The 12,858-nt window shown below is 50.9% G+C and overlaps 1 protein-coding gene across 1 annotated transcript; it reads right to left on the bottom strand.

The window, feature by feature from the left end:
* Positions 1–367: 367 nt before the first annotated feature.
* On the bottom strand, positions 368–3,756 carry LOC128980676 (T-cell activation Rho GTPase-activating protein-like). The gene is made up of 8 exons (XM_054399184.1): positions 3,731–3,756; positions 3,317–3,509; positions 3,030–3,181; positions 2,451–2,646; positions 2,096–2,227; positions 1,835–1,890; positions 1,628–1,748; positions 368–1,236 (listed from the first exon to the last, which is right to left on the bottom strand). The coding sequence occupies exons 1-8, from the start codon at positions 3,754–3,756 to the stop codon at positions 1,120–1,122; spliced, it is 993 nt and encodes a 330-aa protein (XP_054255159.1). The 3' UTR covers positions 368–1,119.
* Between the last annotated feature and the right edge of the window lie 9,102 nt (positions 3,757–12,858).

Raw genomic sequence — 12,858 nt, 5'->3', positions numbered from 1 at the left:
TAGCAAAGGACCTTTCAAACTCTGTGGAAAATACAAGTATCCTTCTTTGTTGTGGGTGTTCGGTCCTGTTGGCACCTCACGCCGCCTCCGTTCCTCTGCCCTGCGCCAATGCCGCTGTTGCCATTGGGTGGGCGAGTGCTGCGGATGCCTCTCCTCCCCTCAGGGTGCTTCCCTTGGGCAGGGGGGGTGGTGGGTGCGAAGCAGCCCCCTCCTTGCAGCCCCCACCACATGGAGGGACGAGGCCAGAGATGCAGTGCAAGTCGTGACCGCCCTGCCACGAGCGGCCGTGCCTGGCGCTGCCGGTGTGTGGCCGCTGGTTCCCATCATGGCCATCAGCCTGGGCTGCCACTTCTCCATGGCTGCCAGAACATGAGACCACCACCAACCTCTGCCTGCCCAGCCTGACCAGCTCGCACTTCTTTGTGCTCCTGGGGCTGCCCTTCAGTCTCCACTGCCTCTGCTGCTCCTGGACTCGCATCTTTTGGCAGCTGCTGTGCCACCTCTCCAACGACTACCGCAGCAAGGCTGCACCTGCTGCACCATCTGCCACATAGCACCCTCAGGGGTTAGCACCACTTCACCTGGGCCTTCCCCCTCAACGACAACGTGGTTGTGATCAGCATCCCCTGGGCCTTCACCTTCCTCTCTCCTGCCTCCTTCTTCATTTCTGTAACTAGAACCAGAACAAGAACAACTCCAACTGGAACAGCTACAACTAGAACCTTAACAACTCGAACTCTTAACAACAGCTATCACTTGAACAGCAACTCTAAGAACTGGAACTGGAACACCTATCACTCAAACTGGAACAACTATCACTACGACCTTAACAACTCGAACTCTAACAACAACTACCACTTGAACAGCAACTCTAAGAACTGGAACTGGAACAACTATCACTACAACCTTAACAACTAGAACTGTAACAAGTTGAACAGCGACTCTAATAACTAGAACTGGAACAACTATCACTACAACCTTAACATCTAGAACCGTAACAACAATACTCACTCAAACAGGAACTCTAATAACTAGAACTGGAACAACCACTCTAACTCTAATGTAGCAAGTAGAACTCTTAACACCTCTAGGAATAACTATAACTAACCCTAAAAACTATCAGTATAAAGCTAGAGAGAAACAACTCCCTTTGTGCTCAGAAGAATGTCCCGTGTGCCATTCAGATATTTGGGAACTGAGTCCAAGAGGTGACGTTTCTGCAGGAATCTCTTCAAGCTGCCCTCAGAAAGATGGGAAGAAGAAAAATGACAGCAGTTAGGGACAAGGGTGAGGGGAGGACGACAAGCAGCTTGTGCTTTGCTGTGAGATCCAGTGCCCATTTGTAGTAGTGCTCTGCAGAATTCCTTCTAGCTGGGGATTAGGCATTGGCCCTCTCTTCTAACAAGTGCTGAATGGAAATTCCCCATGCTGGGGTGATATTTCTCTCCTGACAGACATGTTCTCCCAAGGGCAGGTACATACGTCCTCTCGGGGGCCACCTCTGAGCACCTCACGAATGTTTCCTCTACCCCCAGCAGGCACCAAACTGGGCAGCAGGGCACCTGGGACTCTTACACAGCTGGCCTCCTTGTTGTTTTGCTCTACCTGGAACTGCTTAGTATCTCACCTTGGGATCTCCTTCCAGCTTTTGCCTTTTGTTGCCGGGCTGGCTGTCCCTCTCCTCTTTACAGCTCAGCTTTCTCTTCCTGCAGGAGCACTGCCGCGTGTCCCCAGAAGCTTTGGGTGACCTTTCCATTCAAAAGCATTGTTAGACAGGTAAAGGCATCATCAACGTGGAGCAGTTCTGCTCTTAATCAAAGCCAGCTCATTTTACCTTCTGTGCCCAGATGAGCTCTTTGGCTCTGTGCTTGCGGGAGCCACTGGAGGCACCTGCAGTGGAAATGGGGAAGTGAAGAGGTGGCAAGGACCTCCCTGCCCACTTGCTAGCTCAGAGCTGACAGGCAGATCCCATCAGCCTTCCTCTGCACTTCTGCAGAGCTGCAGCTTGGAGAATGACCTTGCTTGCCCTCTGGCAGCAATCCCACCTTGCGAGGGGGGAGCTTTTGTCCTCGTGCTCTTGGTGGACCTCACATACCTCTCCAGCTTCTAGTTCTCCTGGCCTCGCTGCTGCCACCTCCTCAGCCTCTGCAGCCTCGAGCCCAGTCACCTGCTCCTCTTCAAAGAGTTCCCCCTGATGGTCGATGAGGAACTCCACCAGCCGTGTCACCTGCACACAGAGAGCCATTGCTTCCTACTTAGGTGGCTGCAGCTGGGTCAAACAGCCTTCCCCGCTGCTAGCCCTGGCTTCTGCACACAGCGCTGCAGCTCTGGGGCTGCTCTTCCTGGCAGCTCCGCCACAAGGCTTTGCTGAAGAGAGGAGGCAGCCAGGTCCCTCTCAAGAGCAAAGCTCTGCTGGGCCCACAAGGCTGTAGCTGGCAAGCACAGCGTACCTGCTCTGTCACCTGCAACAGCATGTCCAGGGGCAGCGTGTGCTCCTCGGCTGGGCTCAGGAGATTTGGCCCCACGCAAATGGCCAGGTTGGCAGCAGTCATCCTGCTGGCGGCTGCATTGCTGCTGATGTTGTGCAGCAGGGCCAACAAGCGCTTCAGGAGGAGGAGGTTGGCCTGGGGCAATTTGCTGGCCACCCTGAAGCAAGAGGAACACAAGCTTACTAGAGTAGACGTGGCCGACACAGGTGTCCCAGCCTGACCTCACCCAAGCCCACACACAGGGGAGGCTCCCTAGCAAAGCCTGCTCTACAGCACAGGGACCATCTTCACTGGCATACGGCCAGCTGCCTCCCTCCCTGCCCTTCTGCCAACAGGCCCTTGCTGGAGCAACCCCCAAGGCCTGCAGCAAGTGCTCCCAGGCCAGCAATGCTTTGCTGTGCCTCTCACACCAACCCCCCACCCCACAGCAGCTAGAGGTGGCTGGCAGCAAACAGCTTTGCCAAGGAGGCCATTGCTTTGCAGGCAGCTCCTAACCTCTAGCAGTCCCTGAGGAGCAGGCAGGCTGCTCACCACACTTACTCTTTCAGCCCTGCCAGCCTCTCCTGCCTGCTGCTCTTCTGCAGGGCACTCATCCACTCCCCGTACAGCTCTGCTTGGAGGAGCTTGGAGGGGATCTTCCGCAGGAAGTCCTGCAAGGCCGAGGGCTGTGGGTGAGCCTTGGAGCACTGCTGCTGCCAGCAGCACAGGCAGTGTGCCTGGCACTCTGGCTCCCCAGCAGGCAGCTGCCTTTCAGCTCCTGCTCTCACAGGTGCCCCTCAGCACCGAGAGAGCCCACAGCTGCTGGGCTGCAGGGCAGCAGGCTTCACCTTCAAGACGGCAGCCAGCAGGTGCACAGGCTGGCTTTCCAGCTGGACCTCCACTCCCCTGTCCAGCGCCTCCCGCACCTCCCGCCAGGCATGCTCGCCGGCTGCCAGGCGGAAGATCCCCTCCGTGGATGGCCCTTGTGCATGCAGCAGAGCCAGCAGGTCCTGCAGGGGACAGAGCAAACCCGTTGCCTGCCTGAAGAATGTCTATGGGGCAGGTGAGCCTTCCTCAGGGGCTAGAGTGAGGGTGCCCCTCTCCAAAGCTCTCACTGGGGCATGAGGGAGGGCTGGCTGGAGGGTGGTGATAAGAGGAGGAGCTGGCTTTCTCCCCAAGCCACACCCACGCTCCCTGCGCTGGGTCCACCACCTCTCCACAGGAGCTGGTGGGCTGGACACCCTCTGGCCAGCCTTGCTTACCTGGATGGGCTGAGGCAGGGTGCCATCCTGGCTGCACACAGCTGCCAGGGGCTGGCCAAAGAGAAGCCCTTGGTCGCCACAGCCTGATGGGCTGGGAGCTTCTGCAGTGGCAGCCGAGGTCGGTCGCCGAGAAAAGGGCCAGGCCAGGCCCATCCTCCTCCTGCGCCTCCCACCTGCTGCCAGGGAGAAAAGGGAGAAAAGAGAGAAAAGGGAGGTGGAGGACAAGCATCAGCAAGTGCTGCTGCACCTTCTCAGCACTGTCCCCCGGCCACCAGGGAAGTCCACAGGAGAGTCATTGTTGGGAAGAGGGGGCCCTGGGGGCTCAGCTCTCTGCCACCCAAGAGCGCTGGGGACAGAGCCGCAGCAGCCCCAGAGCAGCACAAGTGCTCGCCAGTGAGAGGAGGAGAGAAGGGCCCTCCTGCCCCTATCTTCTCCAAACTCACCATCCAAGCGGCCAAGGTCTCCTTCGCCACCGCTGGGGACAGGAGGGAGCCGCTGCTCTGTGCCGTCCTGCAAGCAATGAGCTGTGCTCAGCCAGCAGCCCCACAGCACAAAGGGCTCACTGCCAGCTGCATCGGCCCCTGGCCATGTGTGAGAGGTGGGCACAGCTGAGAGAGCAGCCCAAGCGCTCCTCACCTTTGCCTCGACCCCAATCAGCCTCTCCAGGCTGCTGCTGTGCAGTGTCAGGGCCTGTGCAAAGGGAAAAGGGCAGCAGGTGAGAAGCGATGCAGCTGAGGCTGGGCTGCAGCAGCCTCTGGGGACAGAGTGCAGACGGGAGGGACACTCACAGCATTGCGGCTGCTCAGCTCTTTCAGCAGCAGCTTGAGGGAGGGCAGCTGGGTGACCTGGGCTCCCTCCACTCCTTCTGGTGACCTGTGCATGGGGAAGGGGTAGAGAAAGAGCTGCGTGAGACACAAGCTGCCTCTTGGCTCTCCTGCCAGCCCGGGGAGCTCTTCCAAGCTGCCCTGAAGCAGCCTGCTACCACCCGCCAGTGGCAGTGCGGAGGCTGGAGCTGGCCACCAGTTGCTTGCACACAGCTGGCAAAAACCTCTCCACCAGAGCTGCCCATAGGCGTGGTGGCAGCTGTCCCAAAATGAGGTGCAGTATTGCTCCATGCCACAGCCGTGCCTGGAGCTTCCCCCCATGATGTGAGCACGAGTGCCCCGGGCTGCGGTGCCAGGCACAGCTTACCCACGCAGCGCGCTGACCCAGAGCTCCTTCACTGCCCGCGAGCTGCAGAAAGAGAGGAGAAACAGCCTGAGTGCCCAAGCCTCCCCAGCCTGAGGGCAGAGGCAGGCACTGGCACAGCTCTGCCCTGTGGGGACAGCCAGAGAGGCAGGATGAAGCCCCGTGGGGCAGGACAGAGGAGTACTCTGCCGAGCCCTGCCAGCTGGCATGGCACCCCAACCGACCTGAACGAGATGACACAGGAGCCAGAGGGCCAGACGAGGACAAGGCACTTGGTGGAATCATCTTCCTCCTCCTCGGCAGCATCTCCAGTCTCTGCCCCCTTGCCACTGCTCAGCACCATCAACTGGCCCAGGGCCAGGCAGAGCTGTGGGTGCAAGATGCTGCTACGTCTGTAGAGAGGAGAATCTGGCAGTGACCTGGAGCTGCCTGAGCCCGCTGGCTCCCCTCTAGCAGCCAGCTGCCATGGCTGCAGCCTTGAGTGCGTCCAGCACCAGGGGCCAAAGCATGGGGCTGCCGCGTGGCTGTCCCTGCCCTGCTGCCAGGGCCAGGGCTTGGGGAGAAAGGGAGCTGGGCTCTACGAGTCTTACTTGGCCTTGGCGATGAGCAAGGAGTCAGCGAAGAGGAGGAGCTCCCTTGTCCTCATCTTACGGCCCTGGCTCAGCCGCACACGCTGGCGGAGCAGTGGCTCGGGCAGTCCTGGGACAGGTGGGCACTGCTGCACGGGCTCAGGGTCATCCCTACAGAGCAGATGGCACGGGGCATCAGAAAGGTGGCTGCTGTGGGTCCCACTTGTGTCGACATGTCCCTGAGCCATGGGTGAAGCCTACCTGCAGCCACGACAGCAGTTTAACTGACCCATCCTGCCGACTCAAGGGGTGAAAGGGGTGGACTCCTGAGAGAGCACAGCTGCCCCAGGGAGGCTGCCAAGACGATCAGGGCGATGGGTAGTGGTGCTGGGCAAGAGCTTGGCTCTGCCAGTGCCACTCCAGTGCCGTCCCTGCAGGCACTGGACCGTTGCCAGGCAGCACTTTGTCAAGTCAACATACCCCAACGGTCACTGGCTGGGGGGAGGGGAGGAGGGTGGGCAGGGGGACAGAGGGGCACTGGAGGGCTCTCCCCACAATTCCCATGTCTCTCTCCTGCTGCTCTTAGCAGCACTGAGAGGTGAGAAGGGTCACCTTCATTCAGTTGCTTCACCCAAGGCACCGCTTCCTGCCTTTGGCCAAGGGCACCTTCTAGCTCCTGCTGAACCCAGACCCCCAGGGCCTTTCCTGCCCCCCTACTTTCCTGCAAGCTTCCCAAGCTGCTTTTGCTCACAAGCCTGGGTGGCTGTGATCCACGATGCTTCGTGCCAGTACCAGTGGCACCCACAGTCAGTTGCACTCTCTCTCCACAGCTCTCCTGCCTCCACTGCCATCAGGGCGACAAAGGCACGTTTGCTGCAGCCCAAGCAGAGGTCTGAGAGCAAAAGCTCTCTCTTCTCATGGGATGTTAGCGTTTGAGACTCAGCCATGGGCCCAGTTCCAACAGCCACAGAATCACAGAAACATTCAGGTTGGAAAAGACCCTCAGGATCACCGAGTCCAACTGAGAACCCTACCCTACAAAGTTCACCCCTAAACCATATCCCCAAGCACCATGTCTAAACGAGGGTTGGTGACTCAACCACCTCCCTGGGCAGCACATTCCAAAGCCTGACCTCTCTTTCTGTGAGTATTTTTTCCTAATGTCCTGTCTAAACCTACCCAGCCTCAGCTTGAGGTCATTCCCTCTTCTTCTATCACTAATTACCTGGGAGAAGGGACCAGCACCAGCCTTTCCACAACGTCCTTTCAGGCAGTTGTAGAGAGCAATGAGGTCCCCCCTCAGCCTCCTCTTTTCCAAACTAAACAGCCCAAGCTCCTTCAGTCTCTCTTCATAAGATTTATTCTCCAGGCCCTTCACAGCTTCGCTGCCCTCCTCTGCACTCTCCAGCACCTCCACATCTCTCTTGTGCTGAGGTGCCCAAACCTGGGCACAATACTCGAGGTGTGACCTCCCCAGAGCTGAGTACAAGGGGACTATCACCTCCCTACTCCTGCTGGACACAGCATTTTTGATACAAGCCAGGATGCCATTGGCTTTTTTGGCCACCTGGGCACACTGCTTGCACATAGAATCATAGAATCATAGAATCAAGAAGGTTGGAAGAGACCTCAAAGATGATCGATTCGCTTGCTCATCAATAAGGGAAAGGGAAAGGGAAAGGGAAAGGGAAAGGGAAAGGGAAAGGGAAAGGGAAAGGGAAAGGGAAAGGGAAAGGGAAAGGGAAAGGGAAAGGGAAAGGGAAAGGGAAAGGGAAAGGGAAAGGGAAAGGGAAAGGAGGTAGCCCTAGAGTTGACCCCAATGAACATTGCTGCTAACTGGTTGCCAGCCACATGGAGCCCTGTTCTCTGCATCTGGTCATCTCACAGCTGGACAACTTTTCCAAAATGCTACTGTGAGAGACAGTATTAAAAGCCTTACTAAAATCCGGAACAACTCTGTTCCCTGCTCCTTCAGATTTGCATAAATTGTGGTTAGACTAGGAGGTCTGTCACTGTTTCTGGTTCTTCCCTCATGTCCTGATAAGCTGCAATAAGATTGATTAGCTTCCAGGTAGCAGGGACCTCCACAGACTCCTAAGAACTTTGGTAGATGATTGAGAGGGGTTCTGTCATGACATTTGCCAACTCCTTCGGAACTCTGGGATGAATGTCACCGGGCCCCATGGACTTAGGAACATTCAGATGATACTTAAACTGCTCCCTTAGCATTTCAGAACTTTGGTGCTGACAGTAACAAACTCTTGAAGGTACCTTTAATAGCAGAGCAATGCTTTGTAACCCTCTGCTGTCACCTTCTATGTTTGAAGGCCTGCAGATCACTGCCATAGCTTTCCCCATAGTAGCCTCAACAGCTGTGCTCTGAGATGTTAGAAGGCGCAACACAAATTTCCTCCAGTTACTCTGTCACCTTGAACACAGAAACCAGCACAGTTTGATATGAAGAATCTCACTTTTTCACACAGAAACCAACACAGTTTTATATGAAGAATCTCACTTTTCCACATATAAACAGCCTTTTATATATTACACATTTTCATTCTGTAACCAGCATGCCTCTCTATAGGAATTACGTATTTATACACCAAAACTGCCAATGGAATACAAGGGGTTTCAACCTCACTGTCATATTTCAGACAAGTGCATTACAGACCCTTCCCCACCTTCATCTCACTTGTTCTTCTCTTCCAGTGAAGCCTGTATAAGTTTACCACAGAGGGTCCTCAGGACTTCAGCTTTTATAATTTTATTGCTGCTGTTGTTGGGTTTTGTGGAGATCTTAGGGCTCAAAGCCAACAGCTCTTGAGCACTGTCAGGTTAAGAAGTGATATTGCAATATACTTAACACCTAATAGGCATCTCATCATTCCAGAATCCCTGTCAAACAGGGAAGATCTCACAGCTTCCCTGTGACACATAGCTACACATACACCTTTTTTCCAGTGGAGTAAGGTAGACACCAATGACCAGCACTTCAGTAGTGATATATGCCCCATCCCTTGGATATTAATGCTGTGTGGCAACCATGTTAGTGTTTTCTATCAAGTTTCTCCAACCTGGAGAAAAATCACTTCAGACAAATGCAGCCCAGTTTACTACCTACATACTCACAGGAGGATCTTGCAAATCAATAGGTGCCTTTTACAGCATGTGTTATTTGGTGCAGTGATTGGAGCCTTTTTCGTGAAGGTCACGTTCTTGGTAGCAGCAGCATTCCAGGCTTTGGAATAAACAAGGTGCAGTCACAAAAAGGTGTGTTTGCACAGCATCACCTCATGTGGCTGGCATCACCCTTGGTGAGCCTCAGTACAGCAGCACCGCTTCTTCCCATTGGCTGGAATATAAGCCACTTGGTCAGCAGCTCAGAAGTGATATGTGGCACCAAAGTATTTTTCATGTCAGAAAGCAGTAATCAGAGTCAGAAAATACGACTGCTTTGGAAAGGTTGTACACAAGATCCTACCAATATACTGAAAGGGTTCTCAAAGACTGCAACAGGCTGCACAGGGAAGTGGTTGTATCACCATCCCTGGATGTATTGAAAAGCTATCTAGATATGGTGCTTAAGAGTATGGGATAGTAGTGACCCTGTAGAGTTAGATAATGGTTGGACTTGATGATCTTAGAGGTCTTTTCCACCCACAGTGATTCTATGTGTCATTCTGTGACTACTGGTCAGAATACTTGCCACTTGTTCACATGGAATTGATTCTAAGCTTTTGAGGGAAGGCGTCTCAGCTTTCTCCAGACTGCGTATTTACATACTGCTTCAAAGGAACAGGGAAGCATCTTGGAGAAATGCAGCTTCTGTTCATCCTCTACCTGAAAAAATGTCTGATTTTCTTAGCAGTCTTTTTAGCTCTCCGAGAAGTAAAGCCACTGTTTGCCCAAGCAGGCTGAAAACCAGCAGCTACACTCTTATGAGCCATTTGCAGACAAATCACATAATACCAAAGTGCTTCCTCCTGATGTAGGATGCTGTTAATTTTAGTCACACATTCATTAACCTAGTGTCAGCTATGAAAAGTTAGAGCTCACAGTCTGCCCTAGTGACTGATAAGAAAAAAAATTTTTAAAAATAAAAAAAAGAGGGGAAACAAAGAAAAAAACTAAACTACTGATTAAGGAGCATAAACTAAAATGCCCTGGTTATTTTTTTTCCTCTATCTTTAAAAATTATTTTTTTCATTCTACATGGGAGATTTCTTTCACTAAGGATGTAATCAGCTGGATGGAAATAGCATAGCACAAAAGAAATTAACTGGTAAGACCCAGAGAGTACATTTTGCCAACTTACTTGAGAAAGGTATTTACACTGGAGTAAGCACAAGGTTTTCCAAAAGAGACACCCATGGCTATGATCTCCTCAGAACCCAGACCAACTCCCCCTTATCTCTAAGAACCAGCAGCACTATGCTGGTGATATATTTCAGGCGTAAACATGCTTCGCCTATATCCCTTTCTTTTGAGCTCTGAGAAACACAAAGGATGCCCCATAAATGATTATTTATTTTACTTACATGCATTTATAGACATAAATATGACTACAATAACATGCTTATTGAATTGTTCCTCATCTAATTCTGCTAAGTCTCACCTGCAAGAGTATTTGTATTTGTTTGTATTGTCACAGATGTGACAAAAGACTAGAAGAGATGGAATCACCCAAGCTACACATCCATCCAGTCAAGTACCTTTCTTCAGCAGTAACTGTCTGGCAATACATGTAGGAGCTTCAACAGAAAAAAAAATCAGCAGACCAACTACACTGTAAGCCTTTATGTTAGCAACCATCCCTGGTGGTAAGCAACCAGACTGCAGAAAATGGTTACCTGCTGCACCAGGAGAAGCTTAGACCTTCACTGAAAGGGTTCTCAAACATTGGAATGGTCCTCCAGGGCAGTGGTAGAGTTACCATCCCTAGAGGTGTTTAAACAGCATGTGGACCCGGTACTTAGGGACACGGTTTAGTGTTGACATTGCAGTGGCTGGGTCGAAGGTTGGACTAGATGATCTTAAAGATCTCTTCCAACCAAAGATACTCTGTGATTCTGAGAATTCAGTAGGAGTCTGGGTGGCTGAGGTTCAGGCCTGATGTCTTGCAGCCCTTACATTCAGTAAGGTAAACACATTTAAGGAACAGCTTTGTTGAAAATGGAGCTGCTATGGGCTTCCACAGAAACACCTTTTCATATGCTGACATCTGGTTTCATATCACACACATGGCATTACAGATGCTGCAAGGAGAATATTTTGTTGTGTTTGATGTTATTAGTTGTTTGCATTTTTATCAGTAAACTGACCTCATGGTTTAGATGAAGATCTTCTCAGTAACCTTTCAGTCCAAAGACTTCACACTCAGACTTGATGTTATTCCCATTTTCATGGGTTTCCAACAATCCAATGCCATTATTTCTATATGGAACTTGCATTAGTTAGAAGAACTTGCAAAATCAGCCATGTAAAAATGAATTTACTGCACAACTGGAAAAGGTTAACTCTCTTAAGTATTGCATGTGTTATTTTGCCTTGTGGCTGTAGAGGTTCTGGTCTTTGTAATTTTCTGGTTGCTTTTCCACATTGGCATCATCATATTTATAAGCACCCAGGACAATGCTGTTCTCCCACTATTTAAATATATTCAGTCTGCAGCTTCTCTACCTGAGCACATCTATCAATCTAGTCCTGCATAGCCTTGTTTCAAGTAAGTACAGGAAAGTAGCCTAAAAGCTGCTGTTGCCACACAAACTGGAGAAAGGGCTTTCACAGTAAAAAAAGATGCTGGTGGCTACATAAAGACCAGTGCTAGCATAAGAAATTAGTACAGCACCAGCTTCCAAGACTGCAGCCCACACTTCTCCAGCTGTTGCCTGCAACAGAAGGGAACTTCCCTTACACAAGAGAGTCACAAAAGGATGGACATTTGTCAGGGCATGTTGTATTTTGTAACCATTTGTATTTTGAAATACCTTTATTTTTGTTGACAGAGCAAGCCTGCTAGTAGTGAGGAAGACATGTTATGTGTCAAAGATAATAGGAAATGCTGGAGTAAAGTGCCAGCGAAACTGTGGCTTTGGTTTATTACATGCTTTTCACTGCCTGTGTCCTGGGCAATTTCTATTATTTTCTCAAATCCATAATGTCAAGGACTGCAAAGGAGGAGGAAGTTTGAGGTTGTAGCTCTTCTTGGGTACAACTCCCAGCCAGCCTTTGCCATTTAAAAATGGGGGGGGACATGATGGTGTTTTTATTTTGTTTCAGTTGTGTGGGGTGTTTTGTTGTTGTTAATGGTTGTTTGTTTTTTTAAATAGGATTTTACAACAGTTTGTGTATTTATCTCAAATACATTTCACCACAGAGAACATTTCACACACCCTGATATTAAAAAAAAAAGTGGCAGAGACATTAAACACTTCACCACAGAGGCTCTAGTCAAACACCCATAGGTCATAGGAAGAGGTCTTGGTTTATATAGACGATGAAGCCCATCAGAACTAATTAATGAAGGCTGGTCCCTCTAGCTGCCAATGGTTAAAGTTGAATAAACTGCCTTAGTACAAACCCCAAATCCCTCAAAATCAGAAAGTAAAGTACAGTAGCTGAGACTCTGGTTCTTTCCCCAGCTACACCACTAGCAGCAGAACCACCTGTTGCAGAAAATAACTTCTTGGGACCACCTTCCAAGATAGCTGGCTTATCCACTAAATAGCTGCAACCTCATTGCTGAATTCTGAGGTTATATTTTGGCCACTATATGAGACAGTCAGAATTGCTTCCCAGTTAACAGTTGTTCAGAGAGCCAACACAACTCAAATGTCACAGTTTTACAGCAGTTCCTAGGAGTGAAGAGATAAGCAGCAGACAAACCATTAATTTTGCAGAGGCACAAAGTGGTACGTCAGTCTTGCGCTTCTACATGCTTCTGTCACACTTCCATTGCAGCACACAAATACTGAATCCTCCTCAGAGGGTAGAATATCATGTACAATTAAAGCTGTATCTGAGATAAGTGCAAAGAAATTAAATTATATTAAACATGGCATTTGAAAACTCACAACCATAACTTTCAGGGGAAAATTACTTTCACAAGCATATTTTTCCCCACACTGTTTCGCAGGCAAAGAGTCCAAACTTCAGGCCCAGCAGTTCTGAGACAGGGTGATACCACCCCTGCATTGATGCCCAGCTACTTCAGGAGCACCATCAAATGCATCCTGATCCAATCTTCTTGTAAACCTCACATGGGCAATTTAAGCGGCATTTTCAGATTTTCCTCCAGAGAGTCATTTTTAGCAGAGTTCCCAGAGAGGAGGGAAAAAAACCCTTCTGCCCTTGAATCCCACATGCATCACT

The sequence above is a fragment of the Indicator indicator genome, chromosome 1 (assembly GCF_027791375.1).
Source record: "Indicator indicator isolate 239-I01 chromosome 1, UM_Iind_1.1, whole genome shotgun sequence".
Taxonomy (NCBI): Eukaryota; Metazoa; Chordata; class Aves; order Piciformes; family Indicatoridae; genus Indicator; species Indicator indicator.
Note: the sequence above shows the minus strand (reverse complement) of the source record. Positions and strands in the feature narration are given on the sequence as shown.